General features: G+C 48.0%; 1 protein-coding gene across 2 annotated transcripts in view; it reads right to left on the bottom strand.

The window, feature by feature from the left end:
• Positions 1-21,371, bottom strand: part of AFF4 (ALF transcription elongation factor 4) — an 862,537-nt gene that overhangs the window by 508,719 nt on the left and 332,447 nt on the right. For both annotated transcript variants that reach the window (XM_085618067.1, XM_085618066.1), the window contains exon 8: positions 5,942-5,978. In XM_085618067.1, coding sequence (XP_085474193.1) covers positions 5,942-5,978 — 37 coding nt within the window. The remainder of the gene's footprint in view (positions 1-5,941; positions 5,979-21,371) is intronic.

Raw genomic sequence — 21,371 nt, forward strand, 5'->3', positions numbered from 1 at the left:
CCTTAGAGGCCTTCCCTGGTCACAAGGCCTTGGGTACCTTGGGTACCATTTACCAGGGGCTGACATGTGGCCAGGGTTTGCCAATTTGGGTTTTGGATGTTAGGCAGTTTTTAGGGAAGGAACACAGGCCCTGCGCACCTGATTGGCAGGAGCCCAGGGCACAACAAGGAAAAGTGCATCAGCTATTAGGCACAAAAAAAAGGGGGGGGGGGTTACTGCAACAGAAACCCTCTTTCTTACAGTAGCCCAGGACACACACAGTCAAAGCACATCAGCAATTCAGCAAAAAGTGGGGGCAACTATGCAAAAAAGAGGGCACTTTCTCACAGTAGTAGAACAGATTTCTTTTGTAGGAGGTTGCCTGGATGAGCCATTGTGACGGGCAGTGGACGAAACGTGGATGGAGTGTTCTTGAAATGGAGTGCATACCCGTTTTGTATAGCATCTGTCCGAGTTTATGGCTTTTCAGTCTTCCAGGAAGAATTTCACCGCTCCCGCCACAGGAGTGGGAAACTGAAGAGGGTGTCTGATTCCAATTGTTTGTTATGTGATGAGTTTTTGCCCATGGGTTATAAACGATTAGTTGGGGTGGACCTCCTTTTTGAAAGTTACTTTAATATGGACTTCGATGTTGCCGCTATTGTGAATAATAAGGTCACATCGTGGTTTGAACCCTATGGTAATAAAATATCTTGTCTGGGCATCAGGCTTTAGTGAAGACAGTGTAAACCAGGATGTTCGTTGCAAGGAAATGCCAAGACAATGATGTGGCCGAGAGTTCGACAGAGACCACTGCTGCACTATCCGACTGGTTGGAAATTAACACTCATTCCCCATTTCGAGGAAGTCTTCTTGTCTGTGAGTTGGTAAATAGACAAAGTACTATATTCCATCCCAGATTTCTCTGCGATATGTGCTTAACAGGGCAGCAGCATTGGCATCCCTCAATTGGGTGGAGGCTGTTCCACAGACTTTATCAATGGCACCCATTTGCTTGCTCTCTCTAGCTGGTGGTGCTGTGGATTCCGGAGCAGAAGCATGTCTTCACCTCACCGCCATTACAATTATTGAATCCGGTTTCAGATCAGTCTTTAGAAAATCTAGATCTTGTTGCGGAGGCCTGTACTTTTTTTTTTTTTTAGAAGCCTTGGGTTAGCTGACTTCACTGTAGCTGGAGTAAAGAACTTCTCCTCTACTATGTTCAGAAGACCACAAAAAAGAGGTATTGTTTTTGGCGGCAAAGTTTCCAAGATCACAATATTGGTTGCTGAGGCGTATTCACAGTAATATTTAGCTTCATAGCACCCACCCCCCACCTTTAACAACGCATCTTGAGAAGTGATATCATCCACTGGTGAAATTCTAGCCGGAGACTGAAGAATATGGAGTATAGGACAAACGCGTTGAAGTTGTAGAACGTTAGTGATCTTAACTTGGAATGTGATGGGGTCACGGATCACCTGTCAGGAGTCGTCCTTGGAGGTGGAGTTCTAAGCGGAGATGGAGTTTTTTCATTTTCTAATAGGCGATATGGACATGGCTTTTGAAAACCCTTCCAACAAACAAAGATTCAACACGCGTAAAGACATCTGTAAAGGATTGTCCTCCGTTATTATTGGCCTTACAGGAGAAAGTAGTATCTGACTGAGCCAACTGAATCAGACTGCTGAGAGTCAGATGAATGTGTAGAGGAAGGCCTGGATAATTCTAGGGAAGATAGTAAGACCTCATATACCCCCGAAGCCGAGCGAGCAGTGATAGACGTTGTGTAAGACTTTTTATTGGAAATGGCATCTTCAATGGGAAAAGATGTCTTTTTGACGCCGGATGAGTCTTAGGGCTCAATTTAGATCTCGGTTGATGGGTTACTCTGTCACAATGGTAACAGATATCCTGTCAGCCGAAATATAAATCCTAAAGGATATAATGGGATTAATATTTAGGAGGACGGGATATCCATCACTGTTGTGACAGAGTAACCCGTCCCCCAAGATCTAAATCAGGCCCTTAGTCTTTGATGTCAAGTGCTGTGACTTCGACGAGGAGTGGTGAGATCTCGTCGATCTGAGACGTTTTGACACTGATCAAGAGAGTAACTGAGGTGAAGGTGGTGCAGTCGTATTCTTACGTGTTGACGGTGGTGATGACCCTCTTCCGCAGACTCTGACGCCGAGTGGTGATGATGCATCAATGTTGACCCTTCTTTGGACGGCGAACAAGACAGGAGCAAACCTCTTGACGTCGATGTTCTTGACGTCGATGAACTGTGTAGATGGGGATGGAGTTGATACAGAGAAGGGGATTTTCTGTCTTTAGATCTCCCTCAGCGGGAGTCCATACCAGAGTTTTGATGTTTCTCCACAGAACTACCTTTCCATTCTTTTCTTTCTCTCTTGTTCTGCCTTCAAGTCTTGCATCAAACCACGCAGTCTGATGTCCTCTATGTCCTTAAGTGTCCTGACTTTTTTTGACAAATGTGTCATCCTTTTGTGAGGAGTGAAGGAGAAGGACACAGCACACAGACTAAGTGCATCAGTGCTCACTTTCTTTCTTCAACACGATGGACAATTGGTAAAAAGAGAAGGCATTCTGACTAAAAAAATCCTGTCAGAAAAAGCCAAAATGAATTTACTCGACAAAAGGGATGTCAACTTGTAGAGTACTATATTTTTTACAAGCGCTGAACATACAGAACAATATTTTAGAGGTGTGAAAAAACACCCTAAGTGTTTAAAGATCCTGCCTTGAAGAAAATAACTGCCACTCACAGGCAAACTGCTGGGATAGGGTGCTTCTGAGGTTCATAAAGGTATAATCATATTGTTTTAGCTCCCATTAGTAGTAGCCTATCAGGATGAATTTTCTTCTCATTCTTTTTGCATACAGGCAGCCTTTTTCCATGACAAACAGTAGAGCATTCAAAGGCTATGTTAGAGTTTTTTCAATAATTCTTTTACAGCATTCAGAGGAAAATACATCGCTGACAGATTACACTGAGACTTTATGGAAAAATATTTTCAGTGATGAACATTCTTCAATTCCATTTCCCTAAAGTTTGAATATATATGGGTCATCCTCTTGGAATAAAACCTCTCTTTGATAAATTTCCCAAGGAGTCAGCGCCTGTTCTTTATGGATGCCAGGATTGGTGAAATAAATTATTATCTACTGGCGGTCGCCAGTAGATAGTTATAGTTAGGACCTATTTTCCATAGGAAATCCGCAACATTCTATTGGGAATAACTTTGGCGCCGGTTGATGAATCTTCGCGAAATTTTCCAAACTTTTGGCCAGCTCCGCTCCGACCCTGAAAGTTTTGTGGTGATTCGTCAATCGGGGGCCGAGAAAAAAGGGTGGTCCCAAAACGCGTTTTCCCCATGCATTTTCCCATAGGACCTGTTGATGCAGCTACAGCCCGAACCGCTGAACGGAATGACACCAAATTTGGCAAAGAGGTAATCCTCAGTTCAGACTCGTGCCTTTTGCATAAATGGTGTGAATCCGTTCAGCATTTCCTGAGAAAATAAGAGTTAAAAGTACATAAATATCTATGGCCGCGGAGGATCCGCGGACCGTACGCGCACCCTCCCCGAACCGAGCGCGCACCCTCCCGATCGCGCGCTGAATGCTAATTGGCTGTCGAGTGTCTCTCTACATTCGAAACCAGGAACTGTTGGCGGCCTTTGCTGCCTCGGTAGAAGCGAGGCTGAAGAAGAAAGGGGAATAAGTGTGTAAAACATATAAAGGGGGCAGAGTGGAAATACTCTGACCCTCTAGAGGTGCTTAGGGGGTCCCAGAAGGACCCCTGGGGCCCCCTTTAAAAAAAAAACGGCGAAATACGCGCAGGGTGCGCGCATCCTATCGCGTTGGGTGCACGGTTCCTCTCGCGATGGGTGCGCAGATCCAAAAACATGGAAAAAATATATATAAAATAAAGTTTTGAACATATAGTTAAAATAAATATGTTTGAAAAACCCATTAAGTTCAAATAATAATTTTTAATTTTTAAAAGAATTAATTGAAAAAAGGAGTTGAAAAAAGGTGATAAAGTATTTTTTAAAAAAAATTTAATTAATGAAATTGACACACTGAATTTGAAAAATATACAAATCCAATCAAAATCATTAAACAGGATATCTTTAGAGATAAGTTATAGATAGGAATTAGCATTTAAAAAACCTTTGAAATTCACTGAAAAAACCATAGGTTTCATGCACGCACCTAAAAAATCATCCATTCACATACTTGTACATCCACTCATTCTTCAACAGACCTTTCCCTATATATATTAAACATATTAAAACTGTACAGAAACACACTCACTGGATGATATCAGTGATGTCACTAACCATGTCATGAGTGATGTAATATGTGACGTCATCAGCAGTGCATTGGGGAGGCGCGAGTTACATTTAGCTGAACTAACTATAACACTGGAATTTCTAGGGTTTTGTATGAGGGAAATGTCCAGCTAACTATAACGCCCCTGAAACCTATGTTTTTTTCAGTGAATTTCTAAGGTTTTTTAAATGCTAATTCCTAGGTATAACGTGCATGAAACCTATGTTTTTTTCAGTGACTATACATATACACACACACACATATACACACACACACACACACACACACACACACACACACACACATATATATACACACACACATATATATATATAGACACACACAGACCCATACATATATATATATATATATATAGACACACACACATATATATAGACACACACACACATATATATATATATATATATATATATATATATATATATATATATATAGACACACATACACACACACACACACACATATATATATATATATACACACATATATACACATACACACATATATACACATACACACACATATACACACACACACACACATATATACACACACATATACACACACACACACATATATATATATATGGCTTTGGTGTGAATAAACATTTTTCTTGACGAAATTTCCCACGGAGTCAGCGCCTTTTCAATATTGTTTGAATTGGATTCGTCGAATATATATATATATATATATATATGTCCTACGATGCAGAACCTAGCAAAATTAAGTTACTGAGCAAGCACTGCCATGAAATATTGCATTGTATTGTAATTGCATTTATATAGTGCTTACTACCCCTGACGAGGAGTCAAAGTGCTTTTTTAGCAAGGAGCACGCTGCTCCGGAACCCAAGGAGGATTAGTGTTGAATTAGTATAGTGAAATTTGAAAGTAATTGGAGTGCTGGATAGGTTAGTCAGTTATTTGGATTCAGAAGGATAGCGGAGGGATAGAAGAGGGAAAAAGGTTTGCATTTATATAGCACTTGTTACATGGGGTGTTGAAGCGCTTTTTGTTTTTGACGAGTAACACGCTACTCTGGAACTCAAAGGATTAGTGGTGAATTAGTATAGTGAAATATGAAATTAGTGGTGGATATGAGAGAGTTATTTGGACTGAGAAGGATAGCGGAGGGACAGAATATGTTTTATTACATTACTCTTCCTAGTTGCCCTTTGACTCCACTTTCCATAGCAGTTCAGGCTACTAAATAGGGGCATCACAGGAACAGTGTGAAAGCCACTGGGCCCCTGCATAAAAAGGAAGCCTTTTCACCAAAGTATTTTTTAAATATTCAAGTACTACAGATTCGTCTCTAAAATCTAAGAATTTTTAGATAATACATTTGAAAAAAAGTATACTACTGCATGCAAAACTGTAGACCCCAATTTTTCCAAATTTGTTGTTCCTGTCAACAAAAAAAGCAGACTAAATGTCTGGCATTAAAATTATGCCAGTGCTATTGTGGTTGTCAAGACAGCCCTATCTGACATACAGACTCAGATTTGTACTAATTTTGTGCAATAGAGGGGAAAAGCAATGAGACGGAAAGTAAGATAGCAACCATTGTAAAAACTCACTTTGTTCTGTGGAGCCAAAGCTTGATTGCTGGGAATCCTGTAAACAAAAATTATTTAAACGTGAACATTGCATTGCACTGTGAAAATTACTACACCATTTAGTGCACACATTTAGCCACTAAACATGCTTAAAAGTAAAGCTCAATGGAATCCGAAGGAACCATATGTTTACACCAGGATGCTAGTATGGTAAAACGAAAATAAACTCTCCATTCAATTCAGACATAAAGCATATGTAATTAAAACTAGCATATATAGAGAATAAGCAGCATATGCTAGGCAGGGTCAGAGCGTTACGCTTTTCTGAATTTACTGCAAAATATACAAGCACCATGCAGAACCTTAAATCAAATTAGAACACATTTTACAGAAATCTATATAACTCACAGTCAATCAGCTGTACTCCAGGTCTAGAAAGTCCCACCTTTCAACTACTGTAATGGTTATTTGGCAGCCTACCTTATTTTACTATCCTCTGTCAGATCCAGATAATAGGTTTCATTTGTACAGATAAATATGGTCTTGCTGCTTTGCAGCAGTTTTTCAGTTTAAGTTTGTGCAGCCGTGTGAAGTTTACTACTTGTTTTTATGATCATAGGGATTGTATGCTTTAACGAATGTTTGTTTTTCTGGAAGTGTAACTGATTGGGGTGGCATCTAAATTCCTGCGTCATCTCCTCTGGCATGTTGTGAAAAGTGTGGGCACGAAAAGCTTTGTTATTGCTTCTAAATTATATAGTACAACATCTGGACGAATTGAAATCAGCCAGACCTACTGGCTTTGTTAATATTCATTAGCTATTTAAAATAAACGAGTAACAACGATTATATTGTAAATATTGAAAAATGTAAATTCTCAAACTGAGATTGTGAAACATTCCAGAGTCCTGCAAAACGGGTATAAGACTTCAGAGTCTATCAGTCAAACTTATGTTCACTCTTTCCATCTCATCCTTGTACATACCTTACACCTCCTCTCTTCCCTAAAATACGTGATCGTTGCTCTGTGCACTCAACTGAGAGGTCAAAGCTGTAACTCCAGTTCTGTAGTAGGGGTATCTGTTATAGTCATAATCTAGTGAATAGTCCCGCCCATGTGCGTGGACCCCGGAGCAATAAAAAATAATCTCTAAAGGTGACAAATCATGCAGACCTGCATACACCTTTAAGAGAGAATTTAATTTAAAGACAGATAATGCAGCCTATACCCACAGGCTACACTGTCCAGTACTTCAACTAGAATTCCACCAACATCCACAAACAGCACTGCCTGTCTAGTTTTTCTCCACATAGGAAAAAACCCTGCCTCTACCAGCAAAAGCCTCTGGAATGATAGAGAGGAAGGAGTGGACAGACAAGCCCCATAGGCTGCCATTATGTGGCTTAAAACAGGATTCTGTGCCTTTAAGAAAACTTTCCAGATTTCCAGAACTTTCCCCAGTATCCCAGAATGCCCAGCAGGTCCCATTTACTTTCAGTTCTTTTTGAAGGCGTAGCACGCCAGACCTGTAGCATTCTTCATATGAATAATTATCTCTCCACCGGGGAGGAGAGCGGGCGCTTATGACTATAACAGAGATACCCCTACTACAGAACTGGAGTTACAGAAAATAAACTACTCCTTCTGTAGTAGGGGATCTCTGTGTATAGTCATAATCTAGTGAATAGAATGGCAAGCCCATCCCCACACAACAAAAGCGGTGGAGAAAACACAAGACACTACCACTACTGTGCGAACAAATTTCGCAGCGAAGCCTGCCCAACCTGAGCATCTGCCCTGGCATCCGAGTCCAGACAGTAATGCGCAGCAAATGTATGGACCGACTTCCAAGTGGCCGCCTTGCAGATTTCTGCAATAGGAACATTACGCAGCAAAGCCGTCGTGGCAGCTTTGCCCCTGGTGGAATGAGCCTTAGGCTTACCCCCTAAGGTCTTATTAGCCTTTTGATAACACAATTGTATGCAGGACACAATCCACTGAGAAATGGACTGCTTAGAGGTCGCAAGACCAGTCCTGACTGAGCCATAATTAACAAACAATTGGTCAGACCTACGAATATCCTTGGTCTTATCCAGATAAAATTTCAACACCCTCCGAACATCCAGGGAATGGAGAGACCTTTCCGCTGGCGAAGAGGGATTCTGAAAGAACGTAGGTAAAGTTATGGTTTGGTTGACATGAAAGTCAGAGATAACCTTAGGCAGAAATTTAGGGTGAGTACGCATCACAACCTTAGCAGCATGAAATACAGTATAAGGTTCTTGACAACATAATGCCTGAAGTTCACTCACCCTGCGGGCCGATGTAATGGCCACTAGGAACGCCGCCTTCCAGGATAGGTGCTGCAATGAAGCCTTGTGAATGGGTTCAAAAGGCTCCTTCATCAGTCTGGACAGCACCACATTCAAGTCCCAGGAAGGAGAGGGAAGTCTGACGGGAGGAAACACTTTCTTCAAGCCTTCCAAAAGGAATATGCTACTTACCAGTATGCATCTGTTCTTGGCATGTAGAGCTGCAGAGTTGTACACTTAGCATAGATCGCCATCTGGTGTTGGGCCCGGATGTTTGCAGTTTGTTTTTGTTCTTTGGAAGTCACGAGTTTGGTGACTCCTCCTTCGGTCCGTACTGCGCATGGGCTTCGGCTCCATCCTCACATTGTTTTTCGCCAACAGGGAAATGATGGAGCGTAGTAATAACAGTGAGAAACCCATGTGTGTTATATCTAAATAAGATGTACTGGAACGGATACAGGTAGCCGGGGAGGTGGGTGGGCGTGTACAACTCTGCAGCTCTACATGCCAAGAACAGATGCATACTGGTAAGTAGCATATTCCGTTCGAGGCATATGAGCTGCAGATTGTACACTTAGCATAGATTATATAGCAGTACCCAACCTTAGCGGCGACCACCAGTATCCGTTGCAGTGGTTTGAAAAAGTGTCTTTAGTACAGCCTGGCCCACCCTAGCTTGCTGCTTGGAATGCACATCTACACAGTAATGTTTTGTGAAGGTGTGCGGTGTTGACCATGTGGCTGCTTTGCAGAGGTCATCTAAGGGTATGTTCCCTAGAAAAGCCATCGAAGCCCCTAACTTTCTTGTAGAGTGGGCTTTAGGCGGAACAGATAATGTTCTTTTTGCCTTTTGATAGCAAATGTGTATGCACTTTACAATCCACCTAGCTATCCCTGATTTAGAGATGGGGTTGCCTTTATGTGGTGGAGAGAAGGAAACGAACAATTGTTTAGTATTCCTGAAGGGTTGCGTTCTTTGTATGTAGTACAGCAAAGCCCTTTTAACATCGAGTGTGTGTAAGGCCCTCTCTGCAACAGATTGAGGTTGCAAGAAGAAGACAGGTAATTCCACCGATTGATTGAGATGGAAGGGGGAAATGACCTTGGGCAGAAACTTTGGATTTGTGCGAAGTATGACCTTGCTGTGATGTATTTGTAGGAAGGGTTCCTGTATAGTGAACGCTTGTATTTCACCAACCCTTCTAAGGGAAGTGATAGCTACGAGAAAAGCTGTTTTCCAGGTGAGAAACTGTAGCTCACATTTATGCATTGGTTCGAAGGGCAGACCCATTAGCCGTGTAAGAACTAAATTTAGATTCCATACAGGGGAAGGTGGTGCCCTGGGAGGAATTACTCGTTTAAGGCCTTCCATAAAGGCTTTAATAGCGGGCACTCTGAAGAGTGATAAATGCTGTCTGTTTTGTAGATAAGCAGCGATCGCTGCTAGGTGTAGGCGTATGGATGAATATGCCAGGTTACACCTGTGAAGATGGAGCAGATAGCATATGATGTGCTGTATGGATGCATCTAAAGGGTTGATTGTATTGTTACGGCAGTAAATTACAAATCTTTTCCACTTTGCGGCATAGCATGCTCTAGTGGTAGGACGTCTGGCTTCCATGATGATGTTCATGCAATCAGGGGGAAGGTTAAGGTATCCAAATTCTAAGATTTCAGGAGCCAGATCGCAAGGTTGAGCTGAGCTGGGTCCGGGTGCCTGATTTCTCCATGGTTCTGGGTTAGTAGGCATGGGGATAGGTGCAGTTTTTGATGTGGTACCACTGACCGTTGTAGTAGTGTGGTGTACCACGGCTGCCTGGCCCACGTCGGAGCTACTAGAATGAGTGTGAGGGAGTGTTGTTGTAGCTTCCTTACCACTAATGGAATTAGTGGGAGAGGTGGAAAGGCGTATGCAAATCTGCCTGACCAGTTCATCCATATCGCATTGCCCTTGGACAATGGGTGTGGGTATCTGGCGGCGAAGCTTGGGCATTTTTTGTTTTCGTGGGTGGCGAAGAGGTCTATCTGAGGATGCCCCCACTGTTGGAAGAATGGGTGAAGAACTTGTGGATGCAGTTCCCATTCGTGTAGTTGTTGCTGAGCAGATCTGCCATGGTGTTTTGTACGCCTGGAACGTGCTGTGCCAGGAGAAAGATGTTTTGGGGAATTGCCCATCTCCATATGCTCTGGGCTAAGCGGGAGAGCTGGGGAGTGTGTGTCCCCCCGTTTTTGGATATAATACATTGCAGTCATGTTGTCTGTGCGAATGAGGACTGCTTTGCCCGAAATCTGTTTTTGGAAGGATTTTAGGGCTAGAAAGATCGCCAAGAGCTCCAGATGGTTGATGTGGAGCGATTTTTGCTGTGGCGTCCATAGACCTTGCATTGTGAGGTGTAGGAGGTGCGCTCCCCAGCCGGAGAGCGATGCGTCCGCTGTTAGAATCACCTGAGGAACCAGGTCCAGGAACGGCCGCCCTTTGGAAAGGTTTGTGGTGTTCCACCACTGCAGAGAGTGATGTGTGTGGCCGTCCACCAACACCAGATCCGTCGGCTGACCCTGGGCCTGGTTCCACTGTTGTGCTAGGCACTCTTGAAGTGGACGCATGTGGAGTCTTGCATGGGGCACTATAAAGATGCAAGACGCCATCATTCCTATGAGCTTCATGAACACTCTTGCTGGAAGAGAGTGTTGGGGAAGGAATGTTTTGCGTAAGGCTTGAATGCTTGTGATTCTGGCTGAGTTTGGATAGGCAATACGCTTGGAGGTGTCTATAGTGGCCCCGAGATATTGCTTTGTGTGAGATGGTATGAGGTGGGACTTTTGGTAGTTCACCGTGAAGCCTAGCTGGTGGAGCAGTTGGATGGTGCTGTTTGTATGTTGCACACATTGGTGGTAGGACGCGGCTTTTATCAGCCAGTCGTCTAAGTAAGGGAAGACGTGAATATGTTGACGTCTGAGGTGTGCTGCCACTACCGCTAGGCATTTGGTAAACACCCGTGGTGCGGTGGTAACCCCGAAGGGGAGAACCGTGAATTGGTAATGCTGCCCGTCCACCACGAACCTGAGGTACTTCCTGTGAGAGGGGTGTATTGGAATGTGAAAGTATGCGTCTTTCAGATCCAAGGTAGTGAGAAAGTCTCCCTGAGAGAGGAGCGGGAGGATTTGTTGTAGGGTGACCATGTGGAAATGGTCTGAATGTATGTAGGCATTTAGAGGCCGGAGGTCCAGAATGGGCCTGAGGGTCCCGTCTTTCTTTGGTATTAAGAAATATAGGGAGTAGACCCCTAGATTTTGCTGATTGACGGGGACCTGCTCTATAGCGTGTTTTTGGAGGAGGGAGAGTACCTCCTGTTTGAGCAGTGTGGAATGTTCTTGAGACATTGGACGGTGCCTTGGTGGGATATTGGGTGGGGTAGATGTTAGCTCGAGACAGTACCCTGACCGAATGATTTGGGTCACCCATTTGTCCGATGTTATGGACTCCCATGCGTGGATAAAGTTTTGTAGTCTGCCCCCGACCGGAGTGGGATAGTCTGGGGGGAGCGAAGGGAAGTCATTGTGCGGGTGGGGTAGCAGAACGGGTGGTGTTAGTTTTGCCCCTGCCCTTATTGTTGTTGCCTCTGTAACCACCCCTTTGGTTGCCCTTTGAAAAGGTATTTTGAGGAGGGGACTTGTAGGAGGTAGAGGCGCTATCGGTGGAGAAGCCTCTGCCTGTGCCACGAAAGGATGAGCGTCGAAAGGAACGTTTAGAGGCTTGTGTTTGGAGTGCCTCCATAGACTTTGCTGTGTCTGTGTCCTTTTTCATCTTTTCCAACGCTTCGTCTACCTTTGGCCCAAAGAGAGTTTGTTGGTCAAAAGGGTGATTGAGTATGGACGCCTGGACTTCAGGCTTGAACCCTGAGATCCTGAGCCAGGCATGGCGACAAAGCAGGACACTAGTATTTATGGCTCTAGATGCAGTGTCGGCTGCATCGAGGGCACACTTAATGGAGGCGTTTGTAATTAGTTTACCCTCCTGTATCAGGTCATGAGCTTTGCGCTTGTGTTTTTCGGGAAGGTGTTGCATAAGAGCCTCAAGTTCGTCGTAGTGTGCTCTGTCATAGCGCGCAAGTAGCGCTTGTGTATTTGCAATGCGCCACATGTTTGCAGCTTGGGAGGCGGTGCGTTTGCCAGACGCGTCTAGGAGTTTGGATTCCTTGTCTGGCGGTGGGGCTTCTCCTGAGGACTGGGAGTTAGCCCGCTTTCTAGCTGTGGAGACAACTAGGGAATCTAAGGGAGCAGGGCCCTTAATGTATGCAGGGTCTGTGCTTGCCGCCTTGTACTTTCTCTATTCTAGGGTTTAGTACCCTGGCCCTGACAGGGTCTTTGAACACCTCTGCAGCATGCTTGGTGACACCCTTAAGCATGGGCAAAATAGACGTGGATTTGTCCTGCATGTCAAATGTGTCCAGTAGGAAGTAGTCTTCCACTGGTTCGCTGTGCATGTCCACGCCATGGTAGTGTGCTGCTCTCTGTACTAAGTGATGAAACCCTAAGGAGTCCTCCCGTTTGGGTGGTGGAGGAGGAGCCGGAGTGTCAAGGCGTCTTTTCTTGATAATTAAAGTCAATAGCCCAGTCTTTGGATCTTTAGATAGAGTCTTTTGCAAAGGGTCTGGTGTGAACAGAGCCAGTGGCGCCGAATCGTCCGCTGGTGCCGATGGTTTCGGAGCCGAGGGCTTCGATGGTTTCTGTGCGACATGCTTTTTTGGAGCCTCCGGTTTTCTCGGCGTCGAAGGAGTTTTCGGCGCCGGAGCGTCGGTGCCGACAGATTTGTGTTTATGTTTGGTCGGCACCGAGAGTCCAGGCTTCGGCACCGGCGGCTTCGGAGTCGAGCTGGGTATCCCTTTCTTCGGTGCCGAATGGTGTTTTTCGGCACCAGGCGTCGGCTGGCTCGAGCCCGAGCTGCCGTGAGACTTGAGGCTTCGACACCGGGCCCGAAGGTGGGGTGATAGAAGCTGTGTGCTTGGTTTTGCCCAGGCCTGCAGGCGAGGGTGTAACCTGAGTCTCTTTGGTTTTGGGCGCGGGGGTGGGAGGGGGTACAGTACTCACGACCCGCTGCGCCGGTGTGATGTCCTAAACGTCGGAGTCGTCGGCCTCGGAAGCGCTGACTACGTCGTCCTCCTGCTGGGTGTGTAGTTGCCCCGAAGCTTCGGCGTCGTCTCCGAAGATGTCCGGTGGAGCCGCGGTCGAGGAATGCGCCATGGTGCGTCGAGCTCTTCGATCCCGGATGGTCTTTTTTGATCGAAAAGACTTACAGGCGGGGCAGTCTCTGGCCTCGTGTTCTGGAGAGAGGCAAAGGTTACACACCTGATGGAGGTCGGTGTGGGGAAATTTAGACCCACATTTTGGGCACTTTTTGAACGGAGTCCTTTCCATCGGCCGGGACCGGAGTCGAGGAAGGCCCGAAGGCCGGTGCCGATGTACGGGATGGATAAAAGTGCCGCTTCGAGAGATGAAGATGATGATGAAGAAACTCGAAGAAACGAGGATTTTCCGTCGAGGCTGGAACCGTAGAAGTTCGAAGCCGGAGCACGAAGTATCACATCCGAGCCCGATGGCGGAAAAAAACAATCTGAGGATGGAGCCGAAGCCCATGCGCAGTACGGACCGAAGGAGGAGTCACCAAACTCGTGACTTCCAAAGACTGTCCAAAGAACAAAAACAAACTGCAAACATCCGGGCCCAACACCAGATGGCGATCTATGCTAAGTGTACAATCTGCAGCTCATATGCCTCGAACAATCCTTGACCACAGGGATCTGAAAGAAGGAAGTCTGTGAAGGGCATTTCCTGTAAGCAGTCAGATGAACCTTAATGGAATGGAAATTAAGGCCAGACTGCGCCAGATGTAAAAGGTACGGAAGGATGACATCTTCCTTACATGTCGTCGGATCAAAGTTCTTGGACTTACACCAGATACAGAACCTCTTCCACTTGTAAGCATAGGATGTCCTAGTGGAAGGTCGTTTAGACTCCTTCAGTATGTCCATACAATCGTCTGGTAGATTCAGATGGCCATATTGCACTATTTCAGGAGCCATGCCGCCAAACTCAAAGACGAGAGGTTGGGGTGCACCATCCGCCCCCGAACTTCGTGAGAAGGTCCGGCCTGCACGGCAACCGCATGTGAGGAAGGAGAGACCGGTGAAGTAGGTCCGTGAACCACCACTGTCTGGGCCACTCCGGGGCGATCAGGATCATCCGCGACCTGGACTGGGACAGCTTGATGAGCACTGCCGGAATCAGGGGAATGGGTGGAAAAGCGTACAGAAAGCTGTTCGACCAATCGATCCATAGCGCATTCCCCAGCGTCCCCCGCTGGTAGTACCTGGATGCGAAGTCTCGGCATTTGCTGTTTTCGGCGGTGGCGAACAGATCTACGTCTGGAGTCCTCCACCTTGCGAAGACTTCTCCTAGTACTTCATCGTTTATGACCCATTCGTGGTTTTCCGGAATCAGCCTGCTCAAGGCGTCCGCCTGAGCATTCTGCACCCCTGGCAGATGCGTGGTCGTAATAGTCAGTCCTCGGGCCAGCAGCCAGCGCCAGATCGCCTGCGCCTCCTGCGACAGAGTGCGCGATCTCGACCCCCCCTGCTTGTTGAGGTAATACATCGTGGTTGTATTGTCCGTCTGTATCAGCAGCGAGTTGGTCTGGAAGGACGGAAGGAAGGCCTTCAGTGCCAGGAAACAGATCTGAGTTCCAGGAAATTGATGTGGTACGTTGATTCTAAAGCAGACCACTTTCCTTGAATCTGCAAGTCCCCGGAATGCGCTCCTCAGCCCTGGAGAGACGCATCCGTCACGACGCTCGTCGTGGGAATGTCCTTGTGGAAGGGAACCCCCTTGAGGAGGTTTTCCGCCGAACACCACCACTTCAGAGACTGAAGAGCATGCAGCGACAGTCGTATCTTGTCGTCCCAAGAGCCTGTCCTCTGATCCCACTGATCCTCCAAGCACTCCTGCAGTGGTCTCATGTGTAGCCGTGCGTGAGGAAGATACAGGAGGCCATCGATCCCAGTAGAGAAGACACCTTCCTCACTGTAGTCGATGGAGCAGTCCTGAGGTCCTGAGCCTTCCGAAGGAGTGATAACCGTCTCTCCTCCGAAAGAGACACGCTTGCTGACCGCGTATCGATGGAGGCTCCCAGGTACTGTATGCACTGGACCGGAGTCGGGACCGATTTGGACATGTTGACGTGTAACCCCAGCTTGTGCAAGAGAGCGCACGTCCATCGGAAGTGATCTTGCGCTTCCGAGAAGGATGAAGCCTTGATCAGCCAATCGTCCAGATACGGGTAGATAAACACCTTGTTCTTTCGCAGATGTGCCGCCACCACCGCCATGCACTTCGAGAAGGTCCTGGGCGCAGACTTTAGCCCGAATGGCAGTACTGTGTATTGATAGTGATTGGCGCCGACTTGGAATCGCAGGAACTTCCTGTGCTTTGGGCACGTGGAAGTACGCATCCTGTAGATCTATGGCACAGAGCCAGTCTCCCCGTTGCAGCTGAGGGTAAATCTGGTGCAACGATAGCATGCGAAACTTCTCTCTGCGAATCCATTTGTTTGCCTGTCGCAAATCCAGAATGGGCCTGAACTCGTTCTTGTCCTTCTTGCGAACGAGGAAGAACCGAGAGTACAGACCTCTTCCCCTTTGAGACAGAGGTACCTCTTCTACCGCCTTTTTTCTCAACAAGATGTCTGCCTCCGCCTGGAGCTCTCTCAGCTGGTACTGAGAGCTGACCGGCGGAATCGCTGGAGGCGGGCTGATAAACCGAAGACTGTATCCATTGCAAACAATATTCAGCACCCACTTGTCCTGAGTAATTTTTCCCCACTCTGCCGGAAAAAGTTGAATTCTTCCCCCCACTGGAGTGGGTAACGGTTGAGGGGGAAGTAGCCGCTCAGGGCCGAGACCCGGCCGGGCCCTTGGTAGTGGGAGTCGCCTGCTGGCCTCCTCTACCCCTCTGGCGCTTCTGGAAGGGCTTCCGGAACTGCTGCTGTTGGTGCTGCTGCTGTCCCGAACCCTGCCCACGCCCTCTGCCCGAAGACCCGAACCGCCTCTGGAACGGGCGCTTCTTCTCGGCCTTCCCCAACCCGACGGCCGTCAGGGTTTCCGCCTCCGCCTTCATGCGGGCCATCTCATCATCCGCATGTTTCCCGAACAGGGTTTCCCCCGAAAAGGGCAGGTTGGCCACTCTGTGCTGCGCCTCTGGTTTGAGGGACGTCAGGCGCAGCCACGAATGCCGCCTCTGGTGGACGCCATGACAGTAGGCGTGGGCGGCCAACAAGGAGACATCCGCCGCCGCGCCGATCACCTGATTCGAAACCAGCATGCCCTCACGCACTGTTTCCAAGAAGTCCTCCTTCCTGTCCCGGGGCAGCAGGTCCGCATACTGCTGCAGGGACTCCCACAGGGCCCGGTCGTAACGCCCCAACAAAGCCCCTGCACTCGCCGCCTTCATGGTGGTGGCGGCGGCACCACACACCTTCCTGCCCGCAGGATCCAGCCAGCGGCTTTCTTTGTCAGGCGGGACCGTCGATGAAGGCGCGGTCGCATGTTGTTTCCTCGCCGCCGTCACGATGACCGAATCCGGCTTCGGGTCCACCTTCAAAAGGTAGGGTCCCACTTAGGGGCCCTATACTTTTTCATGAGCCTGGAGGGGGCGGCTTTCGTCACCGCGGGAGTGAGGAACAGCTCCAACGCGGGCTCCACCAGTCCTGGTACAAGAGGCAGTAGAGGGCGAGACAGATGTTTCTTATAAAGTGTCTCGAATATCACGGACGTCGTGGGTGTTGGAACCGTCACCGTGATACCCAACTTTGCTGCCCCTCTCAACAGCACCTCTTGGAAAGAGACCAAATCGTCCACCGGAGACACCCTAGTCCCCGGCGAGTCCGACAGCGTCGGTGAAAAATCTCTGGTCGAGGACCGCGTGTGCGACCTGGACCTGTGCCTCCTACGGCGTCGTCCTGAGTCCGACGATGACCGTCCATGGCTCCGCAATCTTCTCCTCCTGAGAGAGCGGGAGCGTGACCTCTTCGGCTTCGGTCTGCCCGCCAGCCGAGCCGGTCCCGGCGACCGTGGATGTCGCGGCCTCGGAGTCCCCTGCGGCGGAGTCGGGTACCTCGGAAGGGAAACGGACCGCGGAGGAACTGCCGGCGGCCCCAACGGAGTGCGTGGTAACGAACGAGGTGGGGGCGGCGGAGGCAGTGGCGCTGGAGGCGGTGGTGGCGGTGGAGGTGGCGGTGGTGTTGGCGGTGGTGGTGGAGGAGGAGGCGGTGGCGTAGGCATGCGAGGAGGCGTATACACCACAGAGTACACCGATCCCGATGACTCTCTCTTCCTCGACGGCGACCTTCGCCTCGACGGCGACCTTCGCCTCGACGGCGACGCATCTGAAAGCTTGGAGTCCTTATCAGGTGGTGGAGCCTCACCAGATGACTGAGAGTTGGAGCGCTTCCTAGCTGTGGAAACCACTAGTGAGTCTAGGGGCGCAGGTCCTTTAATATAGACAGGATCCGTGGGGGCTGCCTTGTACTTCTTTTCTATTCTGGGGTTCAAGACCCTAGCTCTAACGGGGTCTTTGAAAACCTCTGTGGCATGCTTAGTCACCCCTTTAAGCATGGGTAATATAGCGGCGGATTTATCTGCTATGTCAAATGTGTCAAGTAGGAAGTCTTCCTCAACTGGATCACTGTAATTCCACCCCGTGGTAATGTGCCGCCCGTTGTAAGAGGTGGTGGAACCCCAGGGAGTCCTCTGGTGGAGACGGCCTGGATGGATAGAGATCATCCTGAGGCACATCTGGGACATCGGGATTGTGATAATCCTCCCATGGGTCAGGTGTTCCCGGAGGAGTGGGGTCCTGCGGGGCATCTGTGGATCATAGAATGGATCTCCGTGGTCATCAGGGTCCGGAGACGGGGTTGGAGACCGATGAGGCAAGGGTGGAGAAGGCGGGGGTGGAGATGGAGGGGGTGGAGGAGGGGGAGGAGGTGGAGGAGGTGGAGGAGGAAGAGGAGGAGTTTGAGGTGGTGGGGAGGGTACTCTGAACGGGGATGTGGCAGAGTCCTTCCGTTTTGGTGGTGGAGGAGGAGTTGGCTTGTCCAAAAGTCTTTTCTTGGAAGACAAATTTAAATGTCCAGTCCTGGGATCCTTAGTTAAAGTCTTTTGAAGAGGATCCGGTGTGAAAAGCTCCTCCGGCACCGATTCCTCCATCGGTGCCGATATTTTCGGAACTGAAGGCTTCGTCGGTTTATCCGCGTCGTGCTTTCTCGGGGTGTCCGATCTTTTGGTCGGCGCCGAGGCAGGCTTCGACACGGAAGCGTCGGTGCCGAGGGATTTGTGTTTGGTCGGCACCGAGAGGCCAGGTTTCGACACCGACACATAGGGCAAAACAAGTGTTGGTTGTTCTGTTTTTTTTTTTTTAAATTAATGCTCCAAAAACTAGTTAAAAAAAAAATAGAGTAAAATTATGCACAATGGATGTACAAAGCTCTGAATACAAAGAAAAAAAAAATACCTTCTGGACTATTGTTCTGTATTATAAAAAGGAATTATCCTATTGGCTAAATAAGATTCTCTGGAAGGGAGGGTGTGAGAAAGTGGCTCTGTATATACTGTTCCCAAATAGGTACAGGGTGTACAGAGTCCACAGTCCCCAGAGGTTTGGCAGAGGCTAAAGTTAGATATAACCGTACTCTCAAAAGTGGTAGCTTGGTCGAGCAGTAAGGCACTATCAGAGGAAAGTGTTAAGCATTTGTTGTACACACTCAGTCAGCAAATGGTCTCACACACTCAATAACTGAACTCTAGGCCAATGGTTTGTATAAAAAAATATATGTGTTTTATTTTAGAACCAACAATAGGTATTAAAATATACTTTCTCAGAATGAGATGCTTTAGGTAAATGCATCCAACCGCCAGAGTGGCCATGGCAGTGGAAGCCAATTGTAATATGCAATTGGCTTTTGTAGAAAGTTACAGGTTGTTGCAATAGGCAACACATTTTTAAACACAATAATGCATTGAGTTCAATGGAAGTCAAGTTATTTGCAATAGATTACTTTCAGGATTACTTTTGTAATTCCAGGACTGGATCCTAGATTCAGTCCTGGGACAGTGCTTCAAAACAAGTGATAAAAGTCGACTTAGTTACTGTTATGATTTTTAGGCAATATTTTGCTATTTTAAAAGTTGACAGAAGAAATTTCATAGAAAACAGTCAATGATACCCTATGGCAGAAAATTTGTTGCAGGTATAGTATGTTCTCGTTACTTTTGTAATCCAATACTGGGTACCCAGACTCAGTACTGGGACCTCTATCTAAAACAGGTAAGTAATTAAGTTTTCACAGTTTGTACGATTTTTAAAGAATATTTGAAGTTTGCGAAAATCGACACTTACAAGAAATTTCACAGAAAAACACTCAATGATTTCCTATGGAAGAAAATTGGGTTACTTGTAAGTACGGTTGTGAATGTTTTTCAGGGTCAGTGCTGGGCACCAAGATCCTGCACTGGGATCTCTCCTAATAGCAGGTGAGTATTTTCGTTTTCGTTACTCGGCTGATTATTGAGGAATGTTTTAAGTTTTAGAAACTCCACACTTAGTAGAAATTTCAGAAGAAACCAGTCAATGTTACCCTAAGGAGAATGAGTTATCGGCTTTTGGGTAAGCACTCGACTGGCAGAGTTAAGGTTCTGGGCACAGACTCCGGGGTCTCCCAGGGTCAGGTAGGTACAATTGTTACACCCTCAGCGGGACAGGGGCAGCCGGGTGCAGAGTGAGTTAGGCCCAATGTTATCCTATGTGAGGCAGGGGGGCCTTGGTTGGTGGCTGCTGACTAGCAGGCCACGCGGCTGTTGGAGCTGGGCTCCTGGTCACTTGCTATGGGCAAATGGGGAAATAGATAGGTGTAGTACAGGGAATGTGCCAGCCTGTCAACCCCACCCCTCAGGTGGGGGAGGCGAGGTGAATCACATCTCAGGGCGCTCGCCATCTTGAAGATGGGATGCCCTGCCCAATCAGGACTAGGCTACTGCCCCCCTCCAACAGGAGAGTGGCAGGATAGGGGGTGTACCCACCCCAGGACAGGGACCCATTGGTCCCTGCCCTTAACCTACCTGTAACGCCCCTAAATAGTATTAGAGCACCCTGAACCTTCCTTCCCCAGATTCCAGATTTCGAACTACAAAGAAGAGCAAGAAGAAAGAAGACCTGCTCTGCAGCTGCTAAGAAGAGGAAGACACCAACTGCTTTGGCCCCAGCCCTACCGAACCTGTCCACCCTCGAACCTGCTCCTGCTACATCCCGGCACCGCTTGTGGCCAGCAACCTCACAAACCCCGGAGGACCTCGCTACCTTTGAGCTCTAAGCACCTGGGACTCCCCTGAGCAGAGGCTCTGCTCAAAATCAGCTTCTAATCGCTGGCATCAGCCCAGTCGCGAACCCTGCACACTCTGCACCCGCCAAGCCTGGCCTGTGCCGGAGTGAACAAAGACCACGAGGACGACCCCCCCCGGCGACTGAGACCCCGAGTCCAGCACCCAGAGACTTTCCTCGACGCTCCCGACGACGCCTGCAGCCTCAGAACCAGGTACCCCCCCAAACCGCGATCAACAGATGGTAAGATTTCCCTTCACCAAAAAGGCACCCCTGCACCCAGCGCCCTGTGCCCAACTCCTGGGTACCTACCTGTCCTCAAACTACCCAACTTACCTCTCGAAGTGGTGGTGGCACCTGAAGAATCTTCGTCCCCGAGCTTGCAGTCTTTCTAAACCGGAGATTTCCCATTGAAATCAATTGAGCACCCGAAGGCTCAAAAGCACCCTGCACCCAGCCGCCCGAGTGGCCCTGGCAGTGTAACCTCTACACCTAGATACTTCATTTGCCCTGAGCAAGTGACCAGGAGCCCAGATCCCACAGCCGCGTGGCCTGCTAGTCAGCAGCCACCAACCAAGGCCGCCCTGCCTCCCATAGGATAACATTGGGCCTAACTCACTCTGCACCCGGCTGCCCCTGTGCCACTGAGGGTGTAACAACTGTACCTACCTGACCCTGGGAGACCCCTGAGTCTGTGCCCAGAACCTTAACT

Source organism: Triturus cristatus, chromosome 7 (assembly GCF_964204655.1).
Source record: "Triturus cristatus chromosome 7, aTriCri1.1, whole genome shotgun sequence".
Taxonomy (NCBI): Eukaryota; Metazoa; Chordata; class Amphibia; order Caudata; family Salamandridae; genus Triturus; species Triturus cristatus.